The sequence below is a fragment of the Erinaceus europaeus genome, chromosome 2 (genome assembly GCF_950295315.1).
Source record: "Erinaceus europaeus chromosome 2, mEriEur2.1, whole genome shotgun sequence".
NCBI lineage: Eukaryota > Metazoa > Chordata > Mammalia > Eulipotyphla > Erinaceidae > Erinaceus > Erinaceus europaeus.
Genome location: NC_080163.1, coordinates 141,633,156 through 141,658,074, shown reverse-complemented (window position 1 = coordinate 141,658,074; position 24,919 = coordinate 141,633,156). Strand labels below are relative to the sequence as shown.

The 24,919-nt window shown below is 48.9% G+C and overlaps 2 protein-coding genes across 2 annotated transcripts in view; one reads left to right on the top strand and one right to left on the bottom strand.

Annotated features, from left to right (window-relative positions):
- CMTM4 (CKLF like MARVEL transmembrane domain containing 4) overlaps positions 1-24,919 on the bottom strand; it is a 533,141-nt gene that overhangs the window by 238,349 nt on the left and 269,873 nt on the right. The window lies entirely within an intron of this gene.
- The window catches only part of CDH5 (cadherin 5), a 40,626-nt gene continuing 22,658 nt past the window's right edge, over positions 6,952-24,919 (top strand). Inside the window, exons 1-2 of the mRNA XM_007517796.3 lie at positions 6,952-7,095; positions 17,264-17,480. Coding sequence (XP_007517858.1) covers positions 17,283-17,480 — 198 coding nt within the window. The 5' untranslated portion in view covers positions 6,952-7,095; positions 17,264-17,282. The remainder of the gene's footprint in view (positions 7,096-17,263; positions 17,481-24,919) is intronic.

Here is a 24,919-nt window from a genome sequence, read left to right as displayed (position 1 = left end):
CAGAGACACTTGGAAAAGTAAGCTTTTGCAGTGAGTCTGGGGTGGATTTCTTGTGGCTGCTTTGAGCCTTTCTTGGTTCAGAGTGGCATGGTAGGTGACTGAGGTTCCTCCCAGCCAGCCTGAATAGTCACTCAGTTCTATCCAGACTGCCTTTGGGTGCCCCCTGACCTGGAGAAAGGAAGGGTCAGGCAGGCAGCAAGTGGATACCTTAGGCTTGTTGGGTTGTAGACCAACTATCCCACTGCTATGCTGGCAGTCAGAGCCATTCTGTTTGCTCACTTAACTGGTAGGGCCCGCCCAGCCCCTCACCTTCCTGTCCTTCAGATGGCAAAGCCTCCTACCCATTGTTCTTCAGGACACTTTGATGGGGGATGTAAGGAATGTGGGTTCTGGAGACGGGAAGTCCAGGTTTCCACTCAGTTTCCACTCAGGCTTCCGGGACAAGCTCTGCCAGACGTAGGCCTGCCCTCCAGACGGGGAGGTAAAGGCTGTGGTTCTGTCCAGTCCCTCTCAGTTCACTGGGTCACCCACCCTAGAGCAAGGCCCTGACTTCTCTGGCCTCTGCAGGGGATGGGTGGGGGAGCAGAAGGCAGAAGCAGTTAGTCACAGGCAGGGGACCCCAGATGGTGGAGAAGGGAGGTGCTGCCCCAGAGCCTGGCCCTGCCTTCCTCAGTCGCACTACTCTGAGGTGGACACCTCACATACTCTATGTGCCTGGACTCACCAAGCTACCAAACCAGTACCACACACAAGCTATGTCCAGAGACTACGTCCTCTGTGCCCTCCTTACACACAACCATTGTCCTGATAAGCAAACACTAAGCACTTGCTGTATACCACAGTGTTGCGTGTACTCTACCTCAGTCTTCTCAGTTACCCCCCCTCAACGTCCCTAAGTCTGCATGACTTGCCCAGGATTGGAGAGCTGTAAGTGGCAGTGGCAGAAGTGTCCAGGACGAACCCACAGACAGCACCCTAAACCCCTTGTTTGGCTGTTCCATGGTAGCCAACCCCTCAGCCCTATTAGAGGAGCAGTTTCCCCAATAGCCTTGCCCGGATGTGGTGAGAGAAAAGTGAGACACATCTGGGAAAGTGCTCTGTGACCAAGGCATTGTTCTCACCATCAGGAATTCAGCCTCTGCTCAGCCAGTCCTTTCCTGGTGAAGGACAAGTCCCTCTTGGCCCCTGCCCTCCTGGAAGCTACAGGGGCTGCACGCTCCAAGGTGAAGACTTGTGGTCCTCAATCTGCGGTCTCCTGTGGCCTGACCACAGGCCACCAGGTGGCCGGATGAGGATGCTAGGGTTGGGTAAGGCACGTCTCTAAAGTTCAGCACTCCTGCCCAGCATGAGGCACCCCAGTGAAATCCTCAAAATGCCAAGAAGGGTCACCCCACCACACGGCTTCACGCCTAGCCAGTCCCCAAATCCCTGCATTTTTATGCCTTTCCTTCCACAGAATAATTTCTTCCAAAATAGGTCTCCTTGCCTGGCCAGCCCTTCATCTTCTGTGCCCAGAAAGCTCCAACCTGTCCTTTTACCTGGGGGCCTGTCTCAGCAACTCCCCAGGGCAGGTACTGGCAGCATGGAGTACATGCCCTTATCACCAACCTTGTCCCACCCTGTGCAACTCACAAGGGCAGGGAGCACCGTAGGCCTACACTCCCCAGACAGCACAGAGCTAGGCAAGGTCTAAGCATCATTCATTGCATTCATAATAATAAATGGATATAAAACAGGTTGCATGAGGGGCCAGGAGGTGGCACACATGGTACTTAACTCTAAAGCGCAAGGACCAGAGCCAGGCGGTGGTGCAGTGGGTTAAGCGCACATGACATAAAGTGAAAGGACCCAAGCAAGGATCTGGGCTCAAGCCCCCACTCCCCACCTGCAGGGGGTCTGCTTCATGAGCAGTGAAACAGGTCTGCAGGTGCCTTTCTCTTTCCCTCTTGATCTCCCCCTCCTTTCTCAATTTCTCTATGTCCTATCCAGTAAGATGGGGTAAAAAAAATGGCCACCAGAAGCAGAGGATTTGTAGTATTGACACTGAGCCCCACTGATAACCCTAAAGGCAAAAAAATAAATAAACACAGAAATAAAACAGGTTACCTGGTAACAGGTTGCCAGAGGCAAAGTGCTATTGCAAAGGAAGCACTAAACTAGGACCTGGAATCCTGGATCAGTTACTCCAGCTGTGTGGCCTTAAACAATTTACTCTGCCTCTCTGAGCATTGACTCCCTCATCAGGGAGATGAATTTGTACCTTTGGGGATTGTTGGATGGAGTTATTACTAGGGGAAATAATAGAAGGACCGAACAGGTTGCAAAAGTAAATGGGGTGTAGGTGGGGTGGAAGCTTCAAGGGGCAAGGTGCTTTCCAAGAGGGGAATCTAGCTCTGGTTTGGGGCTCTGCAAGGGACAGGGCAGCCAAAGGCTGGGAGGGGAGAGGATCCTGCCACAAGGAGAGCAGGCGCAGGCGCTCAGGAGCAGATTCCGGAGCAGATCAGCCTCAGACTGGACGAGGGTGTGCAGCAAGGAGTGCTCACACAAGACCTAGAATGAGCTGACAGTTTCATACAGGCTCATTACTCAAAGAGGGCACTCCTTATGCTTCCACACTTGCAGGCCAAGTTCCCCAAATGTGAATATCATGAACGGTTAGAGTTGCAACCTGAAAGGGGGTTCCACTATCAGCACTATCATCAGTTCTTTTTTTGTTTGTTTTTTGCCTCCAGGGTTATCACTGGAGCTTGGTGCCTGCACTACGAATCCACTGCTCCTGGAGGCCTTTTTTTTTTTTTTTTTTCCATTTTGATACCTTTATTGTTATTGTTGTTGTTGCTGTTGTTGCTGCTGTTGCTGTTGTTGGATAGGATAAAGAGAAATTGAGAGGGAAAGACAGTGAGGGGGAGAGAAAGATAAATACCTGCAGACCTGCTTCACCACTTGTGAAATGACCCTCCTGCAGGTGGGGAGCCAGGAGCTTAAACCAGATCCTTACACCGGCCCTTGCACTAGGAGCCACATGTGCTTAATCTGCTGCACTACCAGTTCTGACTCTTGTCAGCCTGTGGTGGGACCCAGGAGTCTGCGTGTTCAATGCACACTCTCTGGGTGACTGAAGGCAAATGGTTTCAAGAGCACGCTGAGGAAATCCCGGCTCAGTAAGTGCTTGTCGTCCTTTGTTTGCCTTTTCTCATTTGTTCTTCACACAGTCCCACACAGTGTGGATTGTAACCCAGAGGAGCAGGAGGCTCTGAGAAGCCAGCCAGCTGCCCCAGGTCATACATCCAGGGACATAATTTATCATCCCCACCCCCAGCCCTTACCCCTCAGAAAGGGTACCATATACACCCCTCACCACCACCTCTATTTTCAGCCTGTAGGGCCAGACAGGCATTCCCCAGGCCAGGCTGCCACATTCCCAGCCCTCCCCCAGCACCGGGCTGCTTCCTCCTCCTGTGCTAATCAGGTCTCCCAGACCATCCCGTTTCCTGCCAACCCACCAGCTGCCTCCTTTGCTCCCATGGCACTTCCTGGCCTTGCGCTCTCTCTGCTCACCCCCATTGCCTCCACAAGGCCTACAGCAAGGGCTGGGGGTGCAGAACTTGGGCAGGAAAGCCTCAGTGGGCATTAAGAGAGGCTAACCACCCTCCTGTAGCTCAGCCCATTTCAGACACAGCAACCCCACCCCTGCCCTGGCAGCCCACCCAGGGCACGTGCCTGGATGCCACCTCCTTGTTTATAGAGGACAGGAACAGCAGAATTCAATGTAGAGTCAACTCCCCTCACCAGCAGCACACACAGAACTGAACAGGGTGCCAGGACAGACCCTAGCCTGGCTGCCACCAGCACTCAGCCTGAAACTCAACAGGAAGTGATGGTCGGGCCTTCACATCTTTGTGGGCACAAGATGTCCAAGAGTAAGCAGTAGGCATAGGCGGGAGAGGAGGAATGGGTCTGGGGCCCCAGGGGTCTGCCCTGGATCCTTTGAAGCCACTCCCACACTGGGCAGGAGAAGCAGAGTTAATGCTATTGGGGCTAGGAAATGCTGAGTCTTTGTTTATTCATTCCACAAGCAGCCAGCCAATATGTTGGACCCCAACTCACAGGCGCACCTCAGGATGGGGCTCCCTCCAGCAGGACATAGCTGGCCCCAGCACCATCTGTCTCCCTGTCTGGCAGCTCCCTCTAAACACAAACACACCACTGCAGTCTAACAAAGCAAAAGCAAAATGCACTCTTTCTCCACTTGCTGCAGAGAGCCTCTTCCTCAGCCCCTCTCACCAGCCTATGCTCTGCTCCCAGCCCTGCAGACCTCCAGCCTCAAACACCCTCCCCATACCCAGGAGGACCAGCTCAGCCTGTCTGCTCATCCCAATTCCTCCTGCCACCAGGCTAAAGAGCCATAAACTGGGGCTGGGTGGTAGCTTGCCTGGTAGTGGATGTGCCTTGCCCTGTGAGACTATGGGTTTGAATCCCTGCACCACATGGGAGCCCCATGGACAGTAGGGCAGGGCCTATAGTGGTTCTCCTCATTCTCTCTCCCTCTCTTCTTCTCTCCTTTCTCTCTTCCCTCTCCCCTCCCCTCCTCTCCTCTCCTCTCCCCTCCCTTCCCTTCCCCTCCCCTCCTCTCGTCTCCTCTCTTCTCCCCTCCCCTCCCCTCCTCTTCTCTCTCCTCTCCTCTCCCCTCCCCTCCCCTTCTCTCTCTCTCTCTTTCTCTCTCTCCCCAAGTAAAAAACGAACCAAGGAGATAGTATTGTGTGTGTATAAGGCCTTGGTTTTATCCTCCATTGCTACATAAAATAAAACATCTACAGGGGGCTGGGTGGTAGCACAGTGGGTTAAGTGCACATGGCACGAAATACAAGAACAGGTGTAAGGATCCCGGTTCGAGCCCCCAGCTCCCCATCTGCAGGTAGGTCGCTTCACAAGTGGTGAAGCAGGTCTACAAGTGTCTATCTTTCTCTCCCCCTCTTTGTCTCCCCCTCCTCTCTCCATTTCTCTCTGTCCTATCCAACAACAATGACAGCAATGACAGTAACACTAATAATAGCAACAACAACAATGATAAACAATAAGGGCAACAAAAGGGAAAAAATAGCCTCCAGGAGCAGTGGGTTCTAGTGCAGCCACTGAGCCCCAGCAACAACCCTGGAGGCAAATATATATATATATATATATATATATGCCACCATAGGGCCTGGAAGGCAGCCATGCCTCAGCCTCAGGTGCCATCATTTAGTTCTGCCTCAAAGCTAACTCTAACCTCCTGTCTCCAACTCTGCCCACCCACTACCAACCCCACATTATCACTTATATGTCTAAGTGTCCTCTCAAATCCAATGTACTTCAAACAGAAATCTATAGCTTCCATTGTTCTTTTTTTAATTTTATTAGCAATTTAATATTTATTTACAAATTACAAGATAAGAGAGGTGTAATTCCACACCGTTCCCACCACCAGAGTTCTGAGTCCCCAATCCCTCCATTGGAAGCTACAGCAGTTCTCCCAGGGTTGCAGATATGGGTTAACTATTATTTCTACAACTATCTGTCTATATTTGTATATATTTGCCCATTTTCCCCCTATGGTCCCATCTTCCCTTTCTTTCCAAGTCACATCCTACAACTGTTATTACATCCAAATGTCTCTTCCCTTTTCCTCTTCTCTCTCCGGGTCCTGATGGAATTGGAGTTCACAGCATTCTGGTCACCTTTCCCCTATCATTTCTCCTTCTCTCGGAATATGGAACCACAATTATTTTGGGGGTGCAGAAGGTGGGAGTTCTGGCTTCTGTAATTGCTTCTCCACTGGACATGAGGCCCCCTTTTCCACCACTATCACTACCAACACCCCCACCACCATCCCCCCCCCACACACAAACACTATCATCCACTAACTGTTGAGTGACGCTGGACAAGACCCTGTCCTTCTCAGCCTCTGCCCAGCTGCAGAGTGGAACAACTTTGGAACTTCTCAACCCCTTATCCATGGAGATTAAGGGCAGAGGGCAGAGGACATATCCCCACCGCCAACCCTGAAGGATTACAAAGCAGCTGGCCTGGGATGGGGCTCTGGGGCCTTCCATGTGTAAGTGTTCCTCCTATGACTCTCATGATTACTAGAACTTGAGCCCCTCCTGGGCCCCAGCATCTTGGTTCCAACAGGCTCATCTCCTAGTTCTAATTTACCTCTTGTCAAAGCCCTCTTCAACTCAATTATTTCAACTACCCTGTGAAAGTAAGGCTATGACTAACCCTATTTTACAGATGGGAAGCTGAGACTGGGGGAGGGGAGGCACCAGTGACCCATGGTCACATCAGAAGCTGAGTTAGAACATTCAGCTCCTCTAGCATTCCTAAACCCAATCAGCCCCCACAACTCTAGGCTGGCACCTTAAGAGTTGGTGCCCATGCCTCTCGAACCCGAAAGAAGCAAATCTGGCTTCTATAGGAAAAACAGTGCTGTTTCCCTCCCCCTACCACCATACTCCCTTGAGACCCCTGAAGCCTCCTATCGCTGGCAAAGGCTGCCCCCTCTCTCAGCAGGCTGGGGTCACTTGGGAAAATCTGGCTCTGGGCCCAGACTGACCAGGCTGGATTTCTGGCTCTGCTCTGTCCCAGCTGGGTAGACAAGAGCCATGACCTTGCTGAGTCTCAGTGACCTGAGCTACAAAGTGGGGAATGATTAACCCTGCTCTGGGGGCTCCAAGCAGGGTGAGCTCAGGTCCATAGCAGGTGCACGATACTGGGACCTCAAGCTGGGGTCTGGGGTGAGGTAAGCATCCCACCCCCTGCCCCCCACCAAGGGCCAGGGTTCGGTGGGGACAGCTGGGCTGGGCCAAGGCAGCCGCCCACCTCAGGGCCTGCCTATCTGCAGCTAGCCCAGCCCTCACAAAGGAACAATAACAGGAAACCATCCCGGGGGGAAGTGGGCCAGGGCCAGCTGGAAAACCTGAAGGGGTGGTGGCCAGGCCTCCCTCACTGGCCGGGTGTGGCTTCTCCAAAGAGGCAACAAGCTGAACTCAGTGTCCACAGCACACTCAGCCTCAGACAGCCTGACAGAGCGAAGATATACCTCAACTTCCTGGAACTGTGAGTAGCACCCCACTTCACCCATCACCTCTGACCCTCCCCACCTATATGAGTGGTCATCATTAGGGTAGACTAGGTCTCTTGGCATGGGCCTTGGAGGGGGCACCACAGTGATGCTGACTCGAATGAGCCTTGTTGAGGTGAGAGATGGTGAGGGTTTTAACTTGCCCACAGGTAGACTCTTTAATTCATTGACTTGAGGGCCCACTGACCTGGTCCAGGGAGGTCACGATTTTACCAGTCACCCAACATACTGGGGCAGGGGATAGAGGACAGGCCCCCAGACCGAGCTCCCCCTCAGTGTCTCTCCACTCCACCCACCCCACCACGGGAGAAGATTGGCCAAGTGTTGTCTGCCCCCAGGCTCTATGCTGGGGTTGGGAGACAAACCTAAGGGGAGCTCTGAACCTCAGCCCTGCTATCTGCCAATGTCCCAATCTCAGAATGGACAAGCTGAGCCTCACCTTGGGTACCTGATGCCCCTCTCCTTCCTACTGCCCCCATGAGGCTGGCGATGACCTATGACCCCAATCTCTGTCCTCTAACACCCAGGTAGTTGAAAGCTGAGACTTCTCATTAGCCTAAATTTAGGGAAGTCCCCCAAAATGCCTGGAGATAGGTAATACTGGCTATGAGTCCAGCTTGCAGATGGTCATCCCAGGTGTAAATCTCAGCTCTATCACTTGCTTCCTATGTGGCTTTGTGACAATCATTTAGCATCACCTAATCTCAAGAAACCTGAGGATCCTGGGCTGCTATAGAGGACAGGCTCTGCTCTTGTGAGCTTGGATGAGGAAATACTGAAAAGCTTGATGTTGGAAAGAGAAATCACAGAAGACCCCCTAGAGAAGGAGAACAGCCCCAGAGCATGCTGGGAGATCTTGCATCTATTCTCCATTTGTACTTCTGCACAATGCTGACAGCAATGCTTTTTGCAGTTCATTGTGGGAACTGTAGGTGATGACCACAGAAGGCTCTTAAACAACAGAATTTGTTATTTTACTATGCCCAAGAAGCTGATAAGTTTGATATATATTTTTTTTTCACTCTGTTTCTCAGTTGAGATGACTGAGATTTAGAGCAGTTGCAGAAGAGCTGCCATGGGAGTTTGAAAGAGGATTGTGTGCCCCAAAGCCCAGGCTCATTCCAGCACCACATTGTTTGCCCATGTCTAAGTGCTCTCATCTATAAGGTGGAAAAAGTGATCTTCCTGTCACTCCATTACCTGAGGCAATATACAGATCTGGTCTCAGAATAGTGCATAGTCAGGGGACCTCCAGAAATCACGACCCAATTCCCCACTGACCCCAAAGCTGACCATGGCCGTAGTTACAAAGGTTTTGACTCCTGAGGTTGGTGGGACCCCAACAGGTAAGAAGCAGGGGGTGCAAGTAGGAGGTGTTGTCTTAGCCATACCAGATGAACACTCTGTGTCATGCTTGGTACCACACACTATCCCCATGTGGGGTGGGCAGATGGTGCTCTGGTAGGAGAGGAAGGGCATTCTGGGAGAGGCTAAAAGACTGCACAGCTCAGATGATCTGGGGAAACCGAGATGGCTGAAGCGTTAGTGGCCCTGAAGGCCACCAGTGTCTGGACTCTGGCTCATCATCAGACTGGGGTGGGGGGCAGAGAGTGGGACCCTTCCATCCAGCCTGAGTCCAGTCATCTGTTCATCTCAGCATGTGGGATAATAGATGGCCATCGAGGGACCCCAATGCTGCTGAACCCCAGCTGGGCCTCCCAACTAGAACTCATTGGGATGACTGGGAGGGGAAGTGTCCACTGGCCAGGAGAGAGTTAAGCTGCCCGCCCTGCAGTCTCGACCTGAGTAAGTGATTGTGCTGTGAACAAGGGCCGGACATGAGGGCAGGAAACCAGAGAGGCCATGCTGATTCTCACCCAGCTCTGTATGACTCACGGCTCTGCTGCTGCCTCAAGGAGGGAGACCTGGTGGTCACCAGGTCAGGACAATTGTTGGCCCTCTGGCCATGTAGACCCATCCCTGCTAGCTCTCTCACCTCCATGCACCTGCCCAGCAGCCCTGAAGCTAGTAACAGTACCCATCCCCCTTGGCAGATGGGACCATGGAGGCCAAGGGAGGCTGAGTGGCTGCCAAGGTTCCACAGCATGAGAAGGAAACAGGATGAGTGAGGCAGCCCTTACTAGTCCCATAGCCTGTGCCCCAGTGCACAGGGAAGCATAGCAGGGGAAAGCCAGGAAAGGGCTTAATGCAACAGCTACAGAATCGGGTGCTTGGGGAAAAAACATCCTAGGAGCTAGGTCCTGCCCTCAGGAGCTTGGCTTCTGGATACTGAGGTACTACAAAGCCATCTATCCTAGGTCCAAGTTTATACTGGGTAGAGAAATCACAGACGACTTCCTGGAAAAGAGTAGATGCCCCAGAATATGTTGGGAGGCCTTGACTCTGTTCTCTAAGCCTCCTTCCTCTTATCACTCTAAGGCAGAGGATAAATCCTGTATTTCCTAGACATATCCATGGACCTTCAGACTATCTATTGTGGGTCACAACACAACCATCAGAGTCTAGCGGGTACAGTTACTGGGAAGAGGTTGAGCCCAAAGGACTGAGCCAGGTAGGCAGTGAATGAGATTGCCTTCTGGAAAGGAAGAGGGGAGTAGGAGGTGGACTCATGGCAGTCAGGAAATGAAGTCAGGTGTGAGTCGGTCAGTCATGAGTCGGTCAGTCATGAGTCGGTCAGTCAAATTCACAGCTGACAGACTGCAGGAGGAGGGCAGATGAGGGTTAGCCCATGCTAACTGAGCATCTACTGTATGTCAAGCTTCCCATCCATCATCTCTTTTAGGCTCCCAACCAAGGAAGCACATACTGTTACCTCCATTATTTTGACAAAGAAGATGGAAAGAGGGAGAGGGAGAGGGAGAGGGAGAGGGAGAGGGAGAGGGAGAGGGAGAGGGAGAGGGAGAGGGAGAGGGAGAGGGAGAGGGAGAGGGAGAGGGAGAGGGAGAGGGAGAGAGAAGTGGTCCATGATCCTGGGGAAGTGAGGAAGCTGGAATTCAAGAGAGGACAAGGGGTGGACCTAAGGTTACACATCTCATGAGCAACTGGGTCAATTCAAACAGGCAGTTGTGTGAGGCTTTTCTCTTGTCCCCCCATTGCTTGCCTCAAGGACACATTCAAGGTCAGAAATGAGAGAGAAGAATATAAAAGGCTCCCTAGGGCAGGTTCTCTATTTTGAAACTTGATGCTGCCCCATTGTAAGACAGGAGAATATACTGGAAGATCCTGGAGCCAGAGCCCCAGCACAGCTGTGTTCCAAAGCACAAATTAGTATTCCAGGCAGAGGGAGCAGCCTGTGCTAGGAGCCTGATAGAAGAGGAAGAGCACTGTGGATTCTAGAAACATCTAGCTCTCCTCGTGGACTGGGAGCTAGAGTGGCAGGCGGGGAACTCTCCATGCTGGGCTCTGAATGCCTTTTCAAGAGTGAACTTCATCCTGCTGGAAGTAGGGAGACAGGGAGGGAGTGAGAGGGGAGCAGTGAGATCAGGTCTAAGGGACATGAAAATATCTCTCCTAACAGAGCTCAGAGGGGAGGGGATTCAGTCTGGAATACACATCAGCAGATCCCAGGGCCAAACTGAACCCCAAACCAGGAGACAGTTGCAAGGGGCCAGCTCATGGCAGTCCAGTCACATACCTAGCACACCCCATCTCTGAGCCCCCAGAGCCTCGCCCTCCATGCTGCCAGTATCTGCTGTTGCCAAGGCCCAGCAGTAAATTTAGGAGTTCCTGAAGTAGTTTGGAGGTCACTGACTCCAACCTTTGTCCTAGCCTAGAGGGTCATGATGGTGGGGAGAGCAGCTGGGGGAGCTGCCTAGGGCCACACAGGGAGCTGAGGTGCCTGTGCTCCCCTTGCCTGCAGACACACCTCCTGCATGTTCTGGGCCTCTCCTTCCACTGCCCAACCCCTCATCCCTGACCCTGGGCCTCTGGGCTAGAGTCCAGAACCTGTGGGAGGCTGAGCTGAGCATCCAGAGCACCCTCTGAGGATTGGCCTGTGGCAGGACTCAGCTGCCAGATCCTTCCAAGCTGCCAGCGGGTGTTCAGGATGGGAGTGGAGGCCTCTTCCTAGAGAAGCCCATCAGGAGCCGGGCAGAGACCAGGGTGTGCACACAGATGAGGCTGTGTGTACACGAGTCCTGAGAACATCATGTATATACTCCTGGCCTACAGGCTTGCTCCAGCCCACCCCCAAGGACCTCTAGCTCTCCCAGCTCTCCCTCTCACAGCCCTCCCCCACCCACACACACACACCCCACTAGCCTAAACTTTGTTCCCTGAAGCCTAAGGCTTAAAAAGGGTTCTGGGCAGGTCAAGAAGCAGGGGCCAGGCTGCCCCAATGAGCTGTTCTCAAGCTTCCTGGAATGCATTTAGCTCCAGAGTTGCAGGGCCAGGGCCAGTGCCAGCAAAATAGCTTGCCTAGGCAGTGTGCCTGCTTTGCCAGGCATACAGCCCAGGTTTAAGTCTGGCCTCCACTGCACTGGATGAAGCTCCAGTGCTGAAGTGACTTTTTTTTCTCTCCCCCTCTCTGAAAATGTTGGCCCCCCAACAAAGACAGAGCAAAGCTGCATGTGCAGCCCTTCCTTGTCCTCCCTTCCCCTCTGTCTTCATCCCCAGAGCCCCTCCTCTTACAGAGCACAGAGTCCCATAACCCCTTAGAGGACAAACACTGGAGACAGCAGAGAGTCACAGAGAGTAAGGGACCAAAGGAAGGTTTGTCTGCTGTCCCACAGTGGTGAGAGAGGGACAACATTCACTGCAAAGCAAGCAGAGGCCTCTCACAACTCCCCTGGCCCACATCAAAGCACAAATCACAACTGAAAAGTATACTTTTTATCATGAGGTTAACGTCCACCTCCCCCAGTGGAGAGCAGACTGACTGCACCACACAGGCAGTTCAGTGACTAGGACATGTTTGCTCAATAAATGTTTGTTGAGTGATGGTGCAACCCCAAGGCCCTGGGAAAGACTTTATAGGGGAGACATCTGACCTAAATCCAGGAGAAAGACCAGCAAGTAAAAGGGATGTCCTGAAGGCTAGGGCTAATCTTGGGGCTAATCTTGGCTAAATATGTAGAAGGATAGGACACCTGTTCCATCCTCCTTAGGCAATCCACTTGAATTGGTCTTGGGAACAACCTCATCTAGGGGCTGACGCAGGTCACTCAGCAGCAGCAGTAAAAACAGCTCAACAAAAACTTTCTCCTCAATCCCTATTTTGGTGGTCAAATTTCCAACACAGAAAGCACCACGCCCCAGCAACAACCCTGGTGGCAATAAAAAAAAAAAAATCTAGTTGTTCTCTTACTTGAAACCACCTCCCCTACCCCACCCCCATGTAAAGTCTGCTTTCTATTGGGCCCCTGTTTGACACTGTGCACAGGAACATGGGTTTCTCTTTGCTGGGGCTGCTTGGAGGGGATGGAGCCTTGAGCCGAAGGAATGAATAATCACAGCAGACTCAAATAAAATAGAGGCTGCCACTCACAGGCTCTGACTTCATGGTTTACAGGAGACTTTAGCCCCTCGGTGGGCTCAGACTGGCCCCACCTATAAAGTGTTCTCTAAATAGGCAGAAAGCCCGATAGTACAGATTCTATTCCACATTCTGGGTGTCTTTCCCAAGCACTTCCTCCAAGGTGCTGATTATCTCATTGAAGCCTAGCATCCCTGAATTAGTTATCAGTAACCCCCTTTGAAAGTAATGTTCAGAGAGATAGTGTTGCCCCACGTGACACAGCATCAAGGGGTAGAGCCACATCTTGAAATTGAGTCATCTTTGACCTCAGAAGATAAACAACAGTAGTTCACAGTTGATGGCTCTGGAATGCTCACCCAGATTCTCTTTTTTTTTTTCTTTCATGGTGGTGCTGAGCATTGAACCCGGGATTTCAGAGCCTCAGGCATAAAAGTCTTTTTGCTTAACCATTATGCTCCCCAACCCTCAGATCTTTTTCTGTATCATATACTCCTTGTATACCTAAATCCAGAAAGATCTGAGTGACCTTTCTAATGGAAAAGGAACTTCTATTTGTGCCTTTTGGCTTTCTGTGTTGGAAATTTAACCACCAAAATGAGGATTGAGGAGAAGCATTTTTCCTTCTGTTGCTTGTGGAGAGGAAGTGAGACTGGCAGGATTGTCAGTACCCACACCTCAGAGCGGAATTCCCCATAGCTGTCCCTCTGGGGGCTGTGCTTAGAGTCACAGCTGAGGTTAAAATTACATCTTTATCTGCCTATACTTCTCTTGATTGTTCCCCTCAAGTTTTCAGAGACTCAGGCTAATGCTTAGTAGGCTTGGGGTTCAATAGACTGCAGAGGGTTTGAGGATTTGGGAAGTGATTTCCATGCAAGAAGTCTGACCTGAAAGCAGCAAAGGAGGCACACATGCTTCTTCCTTCTCATTCCCAGAGCCACTATTGGCCAAACACAATGGGAAGTCAGAGTCAGGAGATCTAGAGGCCCATCCCCTGGACACAAAGCCAAGGTCAAGAAGGAGGGTGGAGACAGGGGTGGGGAGGGAGACCCTGCAAATCCCCAACCCAATGACTGGATAGTAAGGAGTAAGAACAGTATGTAGACAACTGAGCCACAACCAGAGTCATCAGGCACTGACACACATTTAGTTTCACAGTTAGTTAATGTCTACTGGCCACACAGCAAATGTTTTGTTTGTTTGTTTCAACCCCTCCCCCCACCCCCACAGATCAACTTTGGCTTATGGTGGTGCTGGGGATTAAACATGGGACTTAGTAGTCTCCCTCACAAGAGTCTCTTTGCATAACCATTATGCTATCTCCCCTGCCACAAACACATGGCCCCATCACAGAGGTAATAAAGTTAAGGACCAAGGAGGTCGGTGTCTTATCTACACAGTCACACGGCAATAAGCAGTATAGCAGAGTTCCTGTAAGCCAGGGTCTGTCTCATAACTGTCATCCTGCACTGTGTGACAGCAGAGAGGAAGAAGTCAAGTTGACTGGTGGTTAGGGATTAGGAAGCATAGACGATGCAGTCAGTGCAAGATGAAAAGATATTCTCCAAGAAGAGGAAGTTGTGACTTGAACCCTGTAGTGGGGCCTGGAAGTCAGTCACCCTTGTGACTGGCCCCAAGCTGCACTGCAGAGGGGGATGTGAGATGCAGGGGACAGGGACAAAGCTCCCCAGAGGAGTACTTTGGACTTAACCAAATTCATCAAATAGAGAATGAGCAGGAGTCCATGGTGGCTGTCCCAATTTGCTTCTCCTCTCCAATTGCTACTTTCCATAGGTTCTAGCATTGGTGTTCAAACATCGTCTACTATCTACTCTACCTCTACATCCTCCCTCCAAACTCCAGGGGGTAGCCATGGCCACTGAGAGATTTGACAGGCAACACCAACTTATCACAGCCCACAAAGAACTTGTGGTTTCCCCCCTACCAACTGCACCACCACCACAGTCTTCCCAATCTTGAGAAAAGACCAGCTATCCATCAACTGCTCTGTCACACTGAAGAGTCTTTCTTGATTCCTCCGTGTCCTATTAGCCAGCAAATCCTATTCATGCTACCTTAAAATATATCCCTGTGGTCAGACCCTCCTAACCCCCTGATCAGACACCAGTTCCTGCCTGGATGACAGCAAATGTCCCTTTAACGTGTCTCTTCAAATCTGATCATGTCACTTTCCCTTATACTTTTATACTTAGGAAAGAGTTCTTGCTAAGATTATGGTCACAGCATGACCCCTTTATCTTCCCATGACTGTCATAATAAATCCCAAAGATGAGCAGTTAAAAGCTATAAGTGTTGTGAGTTTATTATTCTATAGCTCTGGAAGTCAGAGGTCTGAAATGGGTTTCAGTGGGCTAAAATTAGTTCTGTTCCTTTTGTTGCTCCAGGAGGAGAATCCATTTCCTTCACTTTCCCAGTTTCTTTTTTTTAATGTATTTATTTATTTTCCCTTTTTGTTGCTCTTGTTGTTTTATTGTTGCTGTAGTTATTATTGTTGTTATTGATGTCATCATTGTTGGATAGGACAGAGAGAAATGGAGAGAGGAGGGGAAGACAGAGAGGGAGAGAGAAAGACAGACACCTGCAGACCTGCTTCCCCAACTGTGAAGCGACTCCCCTGCAGGTGGGGAGCCGGGGGCTCAAACCGGGATCCTTATGCCAGTCCTTGCGCTTGTGCCATGTGAGCTTGAACCACTGCACTACCTCCTGACTCCCACTTTCCCAGTTTCTAGAGGCTGCCTACTTTCCTTGGCTTTTGGCCTCATACCATGACAATGTATGTCCATTGTCACATCTATTTTCTGATTTTGACCCTTCTGCATAACCTTTTAAGGACCTTGCATTTACACTGTGTCTATCTCCATGATCTATGACAATCTCCCTCTCTTACTCTTTTGTCATGTGAGATGACATTCACAGTGTTTGGGGATTAGGACAGAGACATCGCAGGAAGGGCATCATTTAACCCACCACACTGATATATCGCCTGTTCTTAACTCTTCACAGCCTACTGTTCATTGCTATTTGACCCATGGCAGTTCTTCTGATTCTTCTAACATACTAACCAAACTTTCCCCCTCTGAGGCTTTCTTTACATTTCCAGGTCCTTCTGCCTGGAATTCCCTTCCTTCCCCTTGCATACTCAGAGTTGCCATTCAGGTACTGGCTAAGTGTCATCTCTCCAGGAGGTCTTCCCTGACTTTGGAGTCTCACCAGCTATTCACTCTCTGCTGCATCCCCTCCCTATAATTCCCTGAGCTGGTCTGACTACTAATTGATTTTTTTTTTCCTCATTTACTTATTGTCTTGGTGCTCTTGCCACAGTGTGTACTCCCTGAGGACAGGTCTGGTCTATCTTGTATCCCAATGCCTAGCGTGGAGCCCAGAATACTGTAGGAGCTCAGTACTCATCGGCTCAGTGCTTGCTTGGGCTCTCACCCTATCCTATCCAGAAGCCTAAAAATATTCTCATTCTCTCTCTCTCTCTCTCTTTATCTCTATCTCTATCTCTGTCTGTCTCTCTCAGTTTCGCTTCTGTTTGCTTTACTTTTTCATTTTTTGTCTCTTCACCCTTGAGGAAGGAAGTAAGAAGCAAGACTTGTTCCTTTCTAGGCAAAGAAGGAAATGGCCAAGTAAGCCTGGACCCAGTGAGGCTGGGACAGGGGTCACAACACATATTTATTCACACACACACACACACACACACACACACACACACACGGTCAGGACCAGCTTTCTGGCCAGTGTTCCCCGCTTACCCCAACCTTTGTTCACTACCTTCATCCTGCCTGGTCACATCCTACCACAAGAGGTCTCTTCCACTTTCACCTCCTCACTGAGGACTAAGGAAACTGAGACCCAAACCTGCCCCAGGCAAAGAGCACTGCTAGGCCTGCTGGAGACTTGCCCCCACCCTATCCCTGCAGGCCCACTTCCTCCTGATCTAGCAGGGCGCCAGTATCTTAGAGGAAATGTTACTAAAGTTTAGAAATCTCCTGTGGCATGCAGAGTCTAGTCTCTCCCTTAAGCCAGGGAGTAGAGAGTCAGAGAAGAAAGAGATCGCTCATCCAGCATCCCCAGGACCCTTCTCTCTCCAGGAAGGAGCCCAGGCTCCTGTTTCACCCACCTTCCTGATCCCCTCAAGCCATCCGGGGAGCCACAGGTCAGTGATACAAGGACCCAGAATGGGTCAGGGCTGAGAGACCATGATGATGATCAAGGTCACTACCTTCACTCACTATAAGATGGTGGGGAAAACCCTTCTTCCTTAAATTCAGGGAGAACTCAGGCCCTATCTCTGGTTGACCCCAGATCCTGGTCCAGGCGACCCCACATTCACAGGCTGACTCTCCGGGATTACCACCCATGTAAATGCGTAAAAGGCCCCTAGCCTGGTGTAATATTCTTCTGTCCCCATATTAAGATTCTTAATGATTTCTAAAGAACCCCAGACTCCCTTTATGCACAAGTCAGCCCTGCAAAACCCCATCTCTCAACCTCTGCCCTTGTTCTTTAGACCGTCTCTGAGAACCATGAAGGAGTGAGCAGAAAAAGGGTTCTCAGCCTCCTTGGGAACCACTCACACTCCAGGGTGGCGACTGCCACATCCTAATAGTGTCTCTCTTCCCCAGATCTGTGCCTCCAAGGAAGATGCAGATGCTCGTGGTGCTGCTCATCACAGCAGGCACCTGCCTGGACCTGTGGGCAGAAGCTGCAGCTGACACTGACTATGCCCAGCTGGACCTTCCCAGGCTACCCACCCACCGGCGGCAGAAAAGGGACTGGATCTGGAACCAGATGCATATTGACGAAGAGAAAAACACCTCGCTGCCCCATTATGTGGGGAAGGTAAGACTCGGGCCCCAACCAGGAGACCCCCACCAGCAACAGGTGGCCCACAATGATGCTGCTAATGGTAAAGAGAGTGAGAGATGCCATGATGATTGTATAAGGGGGAATGATGGTTGTGAGGATAATGGGAGTAGGGGAAGCATAGATGTGACAGTGATGGTGGTGGTATTGACTATGATGATTGTAAAGGAGAAAGTGGGGCTGGGTGATGGCCTACCGAGTTGAGTGCATATGTTATAATGCAGAAGGACCTGAGTTCGAGCCCCTGGTCCCCAGCTGGTCCAGGGGAAAAGCTTTGCGAGTGGTGAAGCAGGACTGCACGTGTCTCTCTATCTCTCTCTCTCTATCTTCCCCTTTCCTCTCAATTTCTGGCTGTCTCTATCCAATAAATAAATAAAGATAATTTTTTTAAAAAAGAGAGGGGACCAGGCAGTAGTGCACCTGGTTAAGTACACACAGTACAAAGCGCAAGGATCCAGGTTCAAGCCCCCAGCTTCCCACCTGGAGGGGGATGTTTCACAAGTGTTGAAGTTTGTCTGCCGGTGTCTATCTTTCTCTCTCCCTCTCTCCTCCTCCTCTCTCATTTGCTCTCTATCTCTATCCAGTAAAACAGAAAATATGACTGCTAGGAGCAGTAGATTTGGTAATAACCCTGGAGGCAAAATTTTTTTAAAAATTAAAAACAAAAATAGGTGAAAGTGCTAGAGGCCATGGTAGTGAAGGGGAAGGCAGTAGTAGGGCAGCAATGATAAATATAATTATGGCGGCAATAGTGTTAATAATCCTATTAGTTGGAAGCATACAGTAACGGTGACATTGTTAATTATGACAAGGAAAGGAAAGGTGAAGGCTGGGTGGTGGTGCGCTCAGCTGAGTATACATATTACCATGCACAAGGACCCAGGTTCAAGCCCCCAGTCTCTACCTATAGAGGAGAGGCTCCAGCAGTGGCAAAGCAGTGCTATAGGTATCTCTCCCTCTTTATTGCTCCTTGCCTTCTCAATTCCTGTACAGTGAAATAAAATAAACAAAGGAAAGACCAAAATGATGGTGGTGATGGTAGTGATGAAGGAAAGGCATTCTGGTGGTAGTGGCGGTGATAACTGGTAATGGTGTTGGAAGTCATGAAAACAAAGAGAAGTAGTGATAGGTTAGTGGTAATGGTAACAGGATGGTGGCGATGGGAAGGTGGCAATAATGATATCGATGTGGTGGTAATGATTATGCAGATTATGATATGACTGTGGAGAGAAAGGTGGTGGTGGTGGTGATGATAACCACAGAGGTGATATAATACGATGGTGGGAGTTACAGTAGGCACTGTGATTTCAGTTTCCTCCCAGGTTTTGGTCTGGGCTAAAATAAATACCGCTGACAAAAAGGTCACCCAACATACAGACTGACAAGGGCAGTCCAGTCTGAGGGATCAGGGTTTAGGGTTTAGGGAAGAGCCAGTCATAGGTGTCATTGAGTAGCCATATTAGGTCTGAAAGACGTGAACATTTTCTATAAAACTGTGCCGATGACAGAGTTAATTATCCAAATCCGCTTGCCAACCTGGACTTTTGAACCTCCTCAAAAATCACCTTTTTTGGGGTCAGGCGGTGGTGCACCCATTAAGCATATGTAGTGCAAAGCATAAGGACTCACACAAGGATCCTGGTTCAAGCCCCTGGCTCCCCACCCACAGTGGGGTTGCTTCACAAGCAGTGAAGCAGGCTTGCAGGTGTCTATCTTTCTCTCCCCCTGTCTTCCCCTCCTCTCTCCATTTCTGTCTTATCCAAAAACAGCAATGACAACAATAACAATAATAACAACAAGGGCAACAAGTGGGAAAATGGTCTCCAGGAGCAGTGGATTCATAGTACAGGAACTGAGCCCCAGTCATAACCCTGGAGGCCAAAAATAAATAAATAAAATAAAAATGCCTTCTTTCTCAGACTATTCTCCATTATCTCCCTGTCACTCCACACAGCTCTCTGGATTCTAGGATATGCAGAGCAAGGTTCCTAACCTAAGTCTTTCCTCCAGGGCAGTGTCCAAGGCTCAAAACCCTCACTTCATCCCTATTTAAAGATGTCCCTCCACAGTCCCCCAGACCCTTTGCAGACTGGGAGCTAATTTGAGTGACTAATGCTGATGTCATAACCACTCATTCTAATTCAAAGGAAAGATTCTAGGGGTGGAATTTCCAACAACTATAAGTTGGACTATAAGACATAAGCTTTTATAAACTGTGTAATAAACTTTTGAAGTTTTCAGTGAGGGGCTGGTGAAATCCTCCACCTGGGGAGGATGCTGCTTTCCTGTGTGCATGACCCAGGTTCAAACCTGGTCCCCATAGCACTAAAGGAAGCTTCAGTGTTGTGGTCCCTTTCACTCTTTCTCTGTGCCTCTCTGTCTCTATCTAAACAAAAATGAGGAGAATATTTTCTTTCTGTAATGTGTGGTTAAGAGGAAGAATAGAACTAAATAGGACACTGAGATCTGGGAAGACAACAGTGAACAAAGCTAGGCGGGCTCCTCCCTCTCAGAAAGTTTATGATAGGGGCCAGGTGGTAGTGCATCTGGTGAAGTGCACATACTACAGTGTTCAAGAACCAGGGGCTGGTCTCCCTCCACCTGTAGGAGGAAAGCTTCATGAGTGGTAAAGTACAGCTGCAAGTGTCTCTCTGTCTCTTTCCCTCTATCTCTCCCTGCCCTCTCAATTTCTCTGCCCCTATTCAATAAAAAGTAAATTTTTTTAAGTTTATGATATAAATTGGGCCAGCAGAAATAGCCCACCACCTGAATTTGTCAATAAAGTTTTATTGGGACAAAGCCATGCCCATGCACTTCAAACTGTCATGGTTGCTTTCATGCAATAATAACTCAGCTCAGTAGTTGTGACAAAACTCATTACGTCTCACAAAGTTGAAAGTGACTGGTCATATATAGAAATTTGTCCATCCTAGTATAGAGGGGCAACAAACATTAAACAAAGACACCTACAAAGGAACATGATGGGGAAGCCCTGTGCTCACAGAGGATGGAAAGGACCCTTTGACAGGAGAGGGTCCACTCTGGTCTTTGCACAGAAATGCCACAGCAGCTGGAGAAGGGGTATCTCCGCTCACAGGGCCACCCACTACCAACTCACTATGCTCTTGGGCTCCTGGGGCTCCTGAGAATGGCTGAAAAATGTTAAGTCCTTCAGTGTGGACAGAGGGTATGGTGTGCACATAGGATCACACAGTGAAAATGGAACAGGGCCCTAGGAGAACTGAGCCATAGGAAAGTACAGGCCACCATGAATGCAAACTTTGTGTCAAAAAGGAAACTGTCATCAACCTCCCTACGTCCTTCCCAGTGGGATACTTGTGCTGTGAATCAGCCTCTGAAGAGAATCATCAGCACCAACGGAAATCTGTAGGTGAGTCAGGGAGAGTCAGAAGAAAGCTAAGACAAGAAGGAGGGTGAGTCCCCACATCACACACAGTCCCAACAGGATAACCTCTGGAGACTTGAGGCAAAAAGAACATCAGACCTATGGCCATCAGTCAACAGTATTCAAATGGCACTTGCCATGGGGCTGGGGTACAACCACATAGGGTCCCCACTCTGGGAAGAAACAAGAGAGAGGCAAGAACAGGACTCTAAGAGTCACCTTCTGGTTCCCAAAAACACATGTAATCTGAGGGAAGGAAGTCCCTGCTTATCAAGGCCAAAGTCTGGAGCCTTTATTTACAGGCCTGGAGGGACAATGGGCAAGGACCCGGAGAGGTCTTCTGCTTCTACAAACTGGATCAGCATGGCTTTGGACATTAAGATGTCACATCTAAAATCAAGTGATTATTTGTTTTAAAAGGATAGCCCCCCCCCAAAAAAAAAAAAAACTCAGTCTGTTTAATCATGAGAAAACGCCAAATTCCAAGAGAAGGTTATTCTGCAAAATACCTATGTAGCACCCCCTCAAAACTGTCAAGGCTGTTTCAAAACAAAAATTGTCAGCAGTCAAGAGGAGTGTAAAAAAACAACACTACTAGATGTAAGGTGGGGTCCCCGAATAAAGGACATTACGTTAAAAAGGACATCGGCATAAACTATGCGTTTTAGTTTATAACAATAGTTTGTTGTTGGTTCATTAATGATAGCAAAGTTATTGCACTAATGTAAAGTATAAAATAAAATGGGAACTGGCTATGTGGGAACTGTCCAGCCTTCCCATAAGTCTAATGTACTAATAAATAGTCTGGGGGGGGGGGTGGCAGTGCAGTGGGTTAAGCGCACATGGCACAAAGCGCAAGGACCGGCGTAAGAATTCTGGTTCAAGTACCCAGCTCCCCACATGCAGGGGGTTCATTTCACAAGTGGTGAAATGGGTTTGCAGGTGTCTATCTTTTTCTCCTCCGTCTTCCCCTCTTTCGATTTCTCTCTGTCCAACAACGACAGCAATAATAACAATAAGAATAATAACAACAACAATAAACAACAAGGGCAACAAAAGGGGAAAAATAGCCTCTAGGAGTAGTGGGTTTGTAGCTCAGGCACGAGCCCCAGCAATAACCCTGGAGGCAAAAAGAAAAAAAAAGAGAAAATAAAAGAAACAGTCTCTTGGAAAAATGGAAAAATGCTAGGGGGAAGTAAAACAGATACGTATGTTAAAACAAAACATTTTACAGAATTTCAACAAAATAGATCTAAGCAGCATTCTCTCACCCTCACCACTCCTGCCCATAAAGCTCCCAGGCACCCATCTGGAATGCACCCTGACCCTGAGTAACTAGGGCCCAAAGGGATCCCTCATTTTTGTGTCTCTCCTGTTCCCTGAGGGCACAAGGTACGGAATCAGAGCATGCCTCTCACCCTTTACCCAGCTCTTTACATGTCCTGGTCATGAGGCCTTGGGTGGGTCCACCTCAAGAACCCACCTGACCCCTGCATACGGCAGCCCCATACCACCTCCATTTTTATTTGTTTATTTATTTATTTATTTATTTATAAAATGGGAGTATTGACAAGACCATAGGATAAGAGGGGTACAATTCTGTATAATTCCCACCACCAGAACCCTGTATCCCATCCCCTCCCTTGAAAGCTTTCCTATTCTTTAACCCTCTGGGAGTATGGACCCAGGATCATTATAGGGTGCAGAAGGTGGAAGGTCTGGCTTCTGTAATTGCTTCTCTGCTGAACATGGGCATTAGCAAGTTGATCCATACTCCCAGCCTGTCTCTCTCTTTCCCTAGCAGGGCAGAAATTTGGGGAGGTGGGGCTCCAGGTCACCTTGGTGGGGTTGTCTGCCCAAGGAAGTCAGGTTGGCATCATGATAGCATCTGGAACCTGGTGGCTGAAAAAGAGTTAAGATTTAAGACACCACCTTCATATCTGACCTGCCCCTCACACTCCCCTCCTAGCCAAGGGAGAGGGTCCTTGCTCCCTGCTCTACTTCCTCACCTTCCAGACTCTCCTCTAAGCCATATCATGTGGCTTCGTCACCTCAACACCCACCAACACTGCTCTCACCTAGGACTCCGAAGACTGTGTGTCTACTAAATCTGGGGCCACCCTACACACCTCCTGGGATCTTCCCTCACCCCTCCTCATATTCACTTCTGTCATGAATCTCTCCTCTCATCTTCTCCCCTCCTTTCTTTGTCTTCCCCTCCTCCTTTAGCATTTAAACTTGTTCCATCTCACACTCAAATCTTAAATGCAGATTTACGTCAGAATCTCAGCCTCTGAAATTTCTAACCCTGAGAACAAGAACAGTGTCTAGGTTCCAACCATGTGCCCTGCCATCTTATATGCATCCTATTTACATATTTAATTGAGTTCACTCTATTTACTGACTTTCCTACAAGTCTATGAGACTCAACATTTTACATGTATGTAATATATTCCTAATTTACATGGATGAAATATATTCCTAAAATTCAATCAAGGAAATGCTCAGCAGTTATAACCTTCTAAGAGTATTAAAGGTATGAATCTAGTAGGATTAATGCCTAGCACTTATTGAGAATCTGTGTATGTTACTTAGCATAGATTATTGCCCAAACCTTATTCCCTGGGATGTTAATGGTTATGTTACAAAGAAAAAGGATTCTGCGGTCTAATAAACAGGAAATCCTGAGCTAAACCTCACAGGCATTCTTTTCTATCATACTGTAAACCGCCAAGGAGTGAACACTTTATGTAACATCCCCGACTAAACTGACCAGGACCACTGGTGTGCTCACAAATGTTTGACTACTAGCTCTCTAGAGGAAAGGTCCTGATTTGAAGCGTCTGCTAATTTCCATGGTATAGCAGCTCTTACCACATCAGTTTGTAGCTACCAACTTGATGTCATGGCAGGAAGGTTTGGGACAAGATATGCATTAAAAACACAGTATATCTAGTATTTGCCTCATTGGCTATAGTAGACATATAAAACTTCTAGAATACAGCCAAATAACTACGCAGAAAGGAACTCTGAGGGAGTCGGGCTGTAGTACAGCGGGCTAAGCGCAGGTGGCGCAAAGCACAAAGACCAGCATAAGGATCACAAGCATAAGGATCCCGGTTCGAACCCTGGCTCCCCACCTGCAGGGGTGTCACTTCACAGGCGGTGAAGCAGGTCTGCAGGTGTCTATCTTTCTCTCCTCCTCTCTGTCTTCCCCTCCCTCTCTCCATTTCTCTCTGTCCTATCCAACAACGATGACAACAATAATAACTACAACAATAAAACAACAAAGGCAACAAAAGGGAAAAAATAAGTAAAATAAATATTTAAAAAAATTTTTTTAAAAAAAGAAAGGAACTCTGGGTATTTCTTGCTTTTGTGTCTAATATAACTTATTCCATGGTAAGTTTACATGATCAGCTTTTTAACAAAGGTTGTGTTTATCAACAAACTCACAAGCATTCTGAAAATAGAACCTGGCTCTTGAAAGCCCAGTAGTTCCATTCAGCACTCTGGGACTGTATTTCTGTGTGACAGCACAAGCAATCACTGGAACTCATTTTCAAAAGTTATCTTAACAGAGGACTCAACACCAAAAGTAATCTTATCTTCACTTTACAGATGTAATCACAACTCAGAGAGATGAAGTGGCTTCAGTGAGACAAAATACTCTTTCCTTTCCAACAGCATCAAATTTAATCTTTGTATTATCTTTACTTATTTAATGAATAGAGATAGCCAGAAACTAAGAGGAAGGAGGGAGACAGAGAGGGAGAGAGACAGAGAGATACCGGCAGACCTGCTTCACAAGTAGGTCTTGTGAAGTTTTCTCCCTGCGGGTGGGAACCAGGGGCTTAAATCTGGGGTCCTTGTGCACTGCAGCACTCAACCAGGTGCACCACCATCCAGCACCACCCCCTCAAAAAAAATAAAAGCACTTTCTAAGCACCCACTAGGTCTCGGGCACTGTTTTGAGCATACTAGGCTACTGTGCTTGGCAAGCCATATT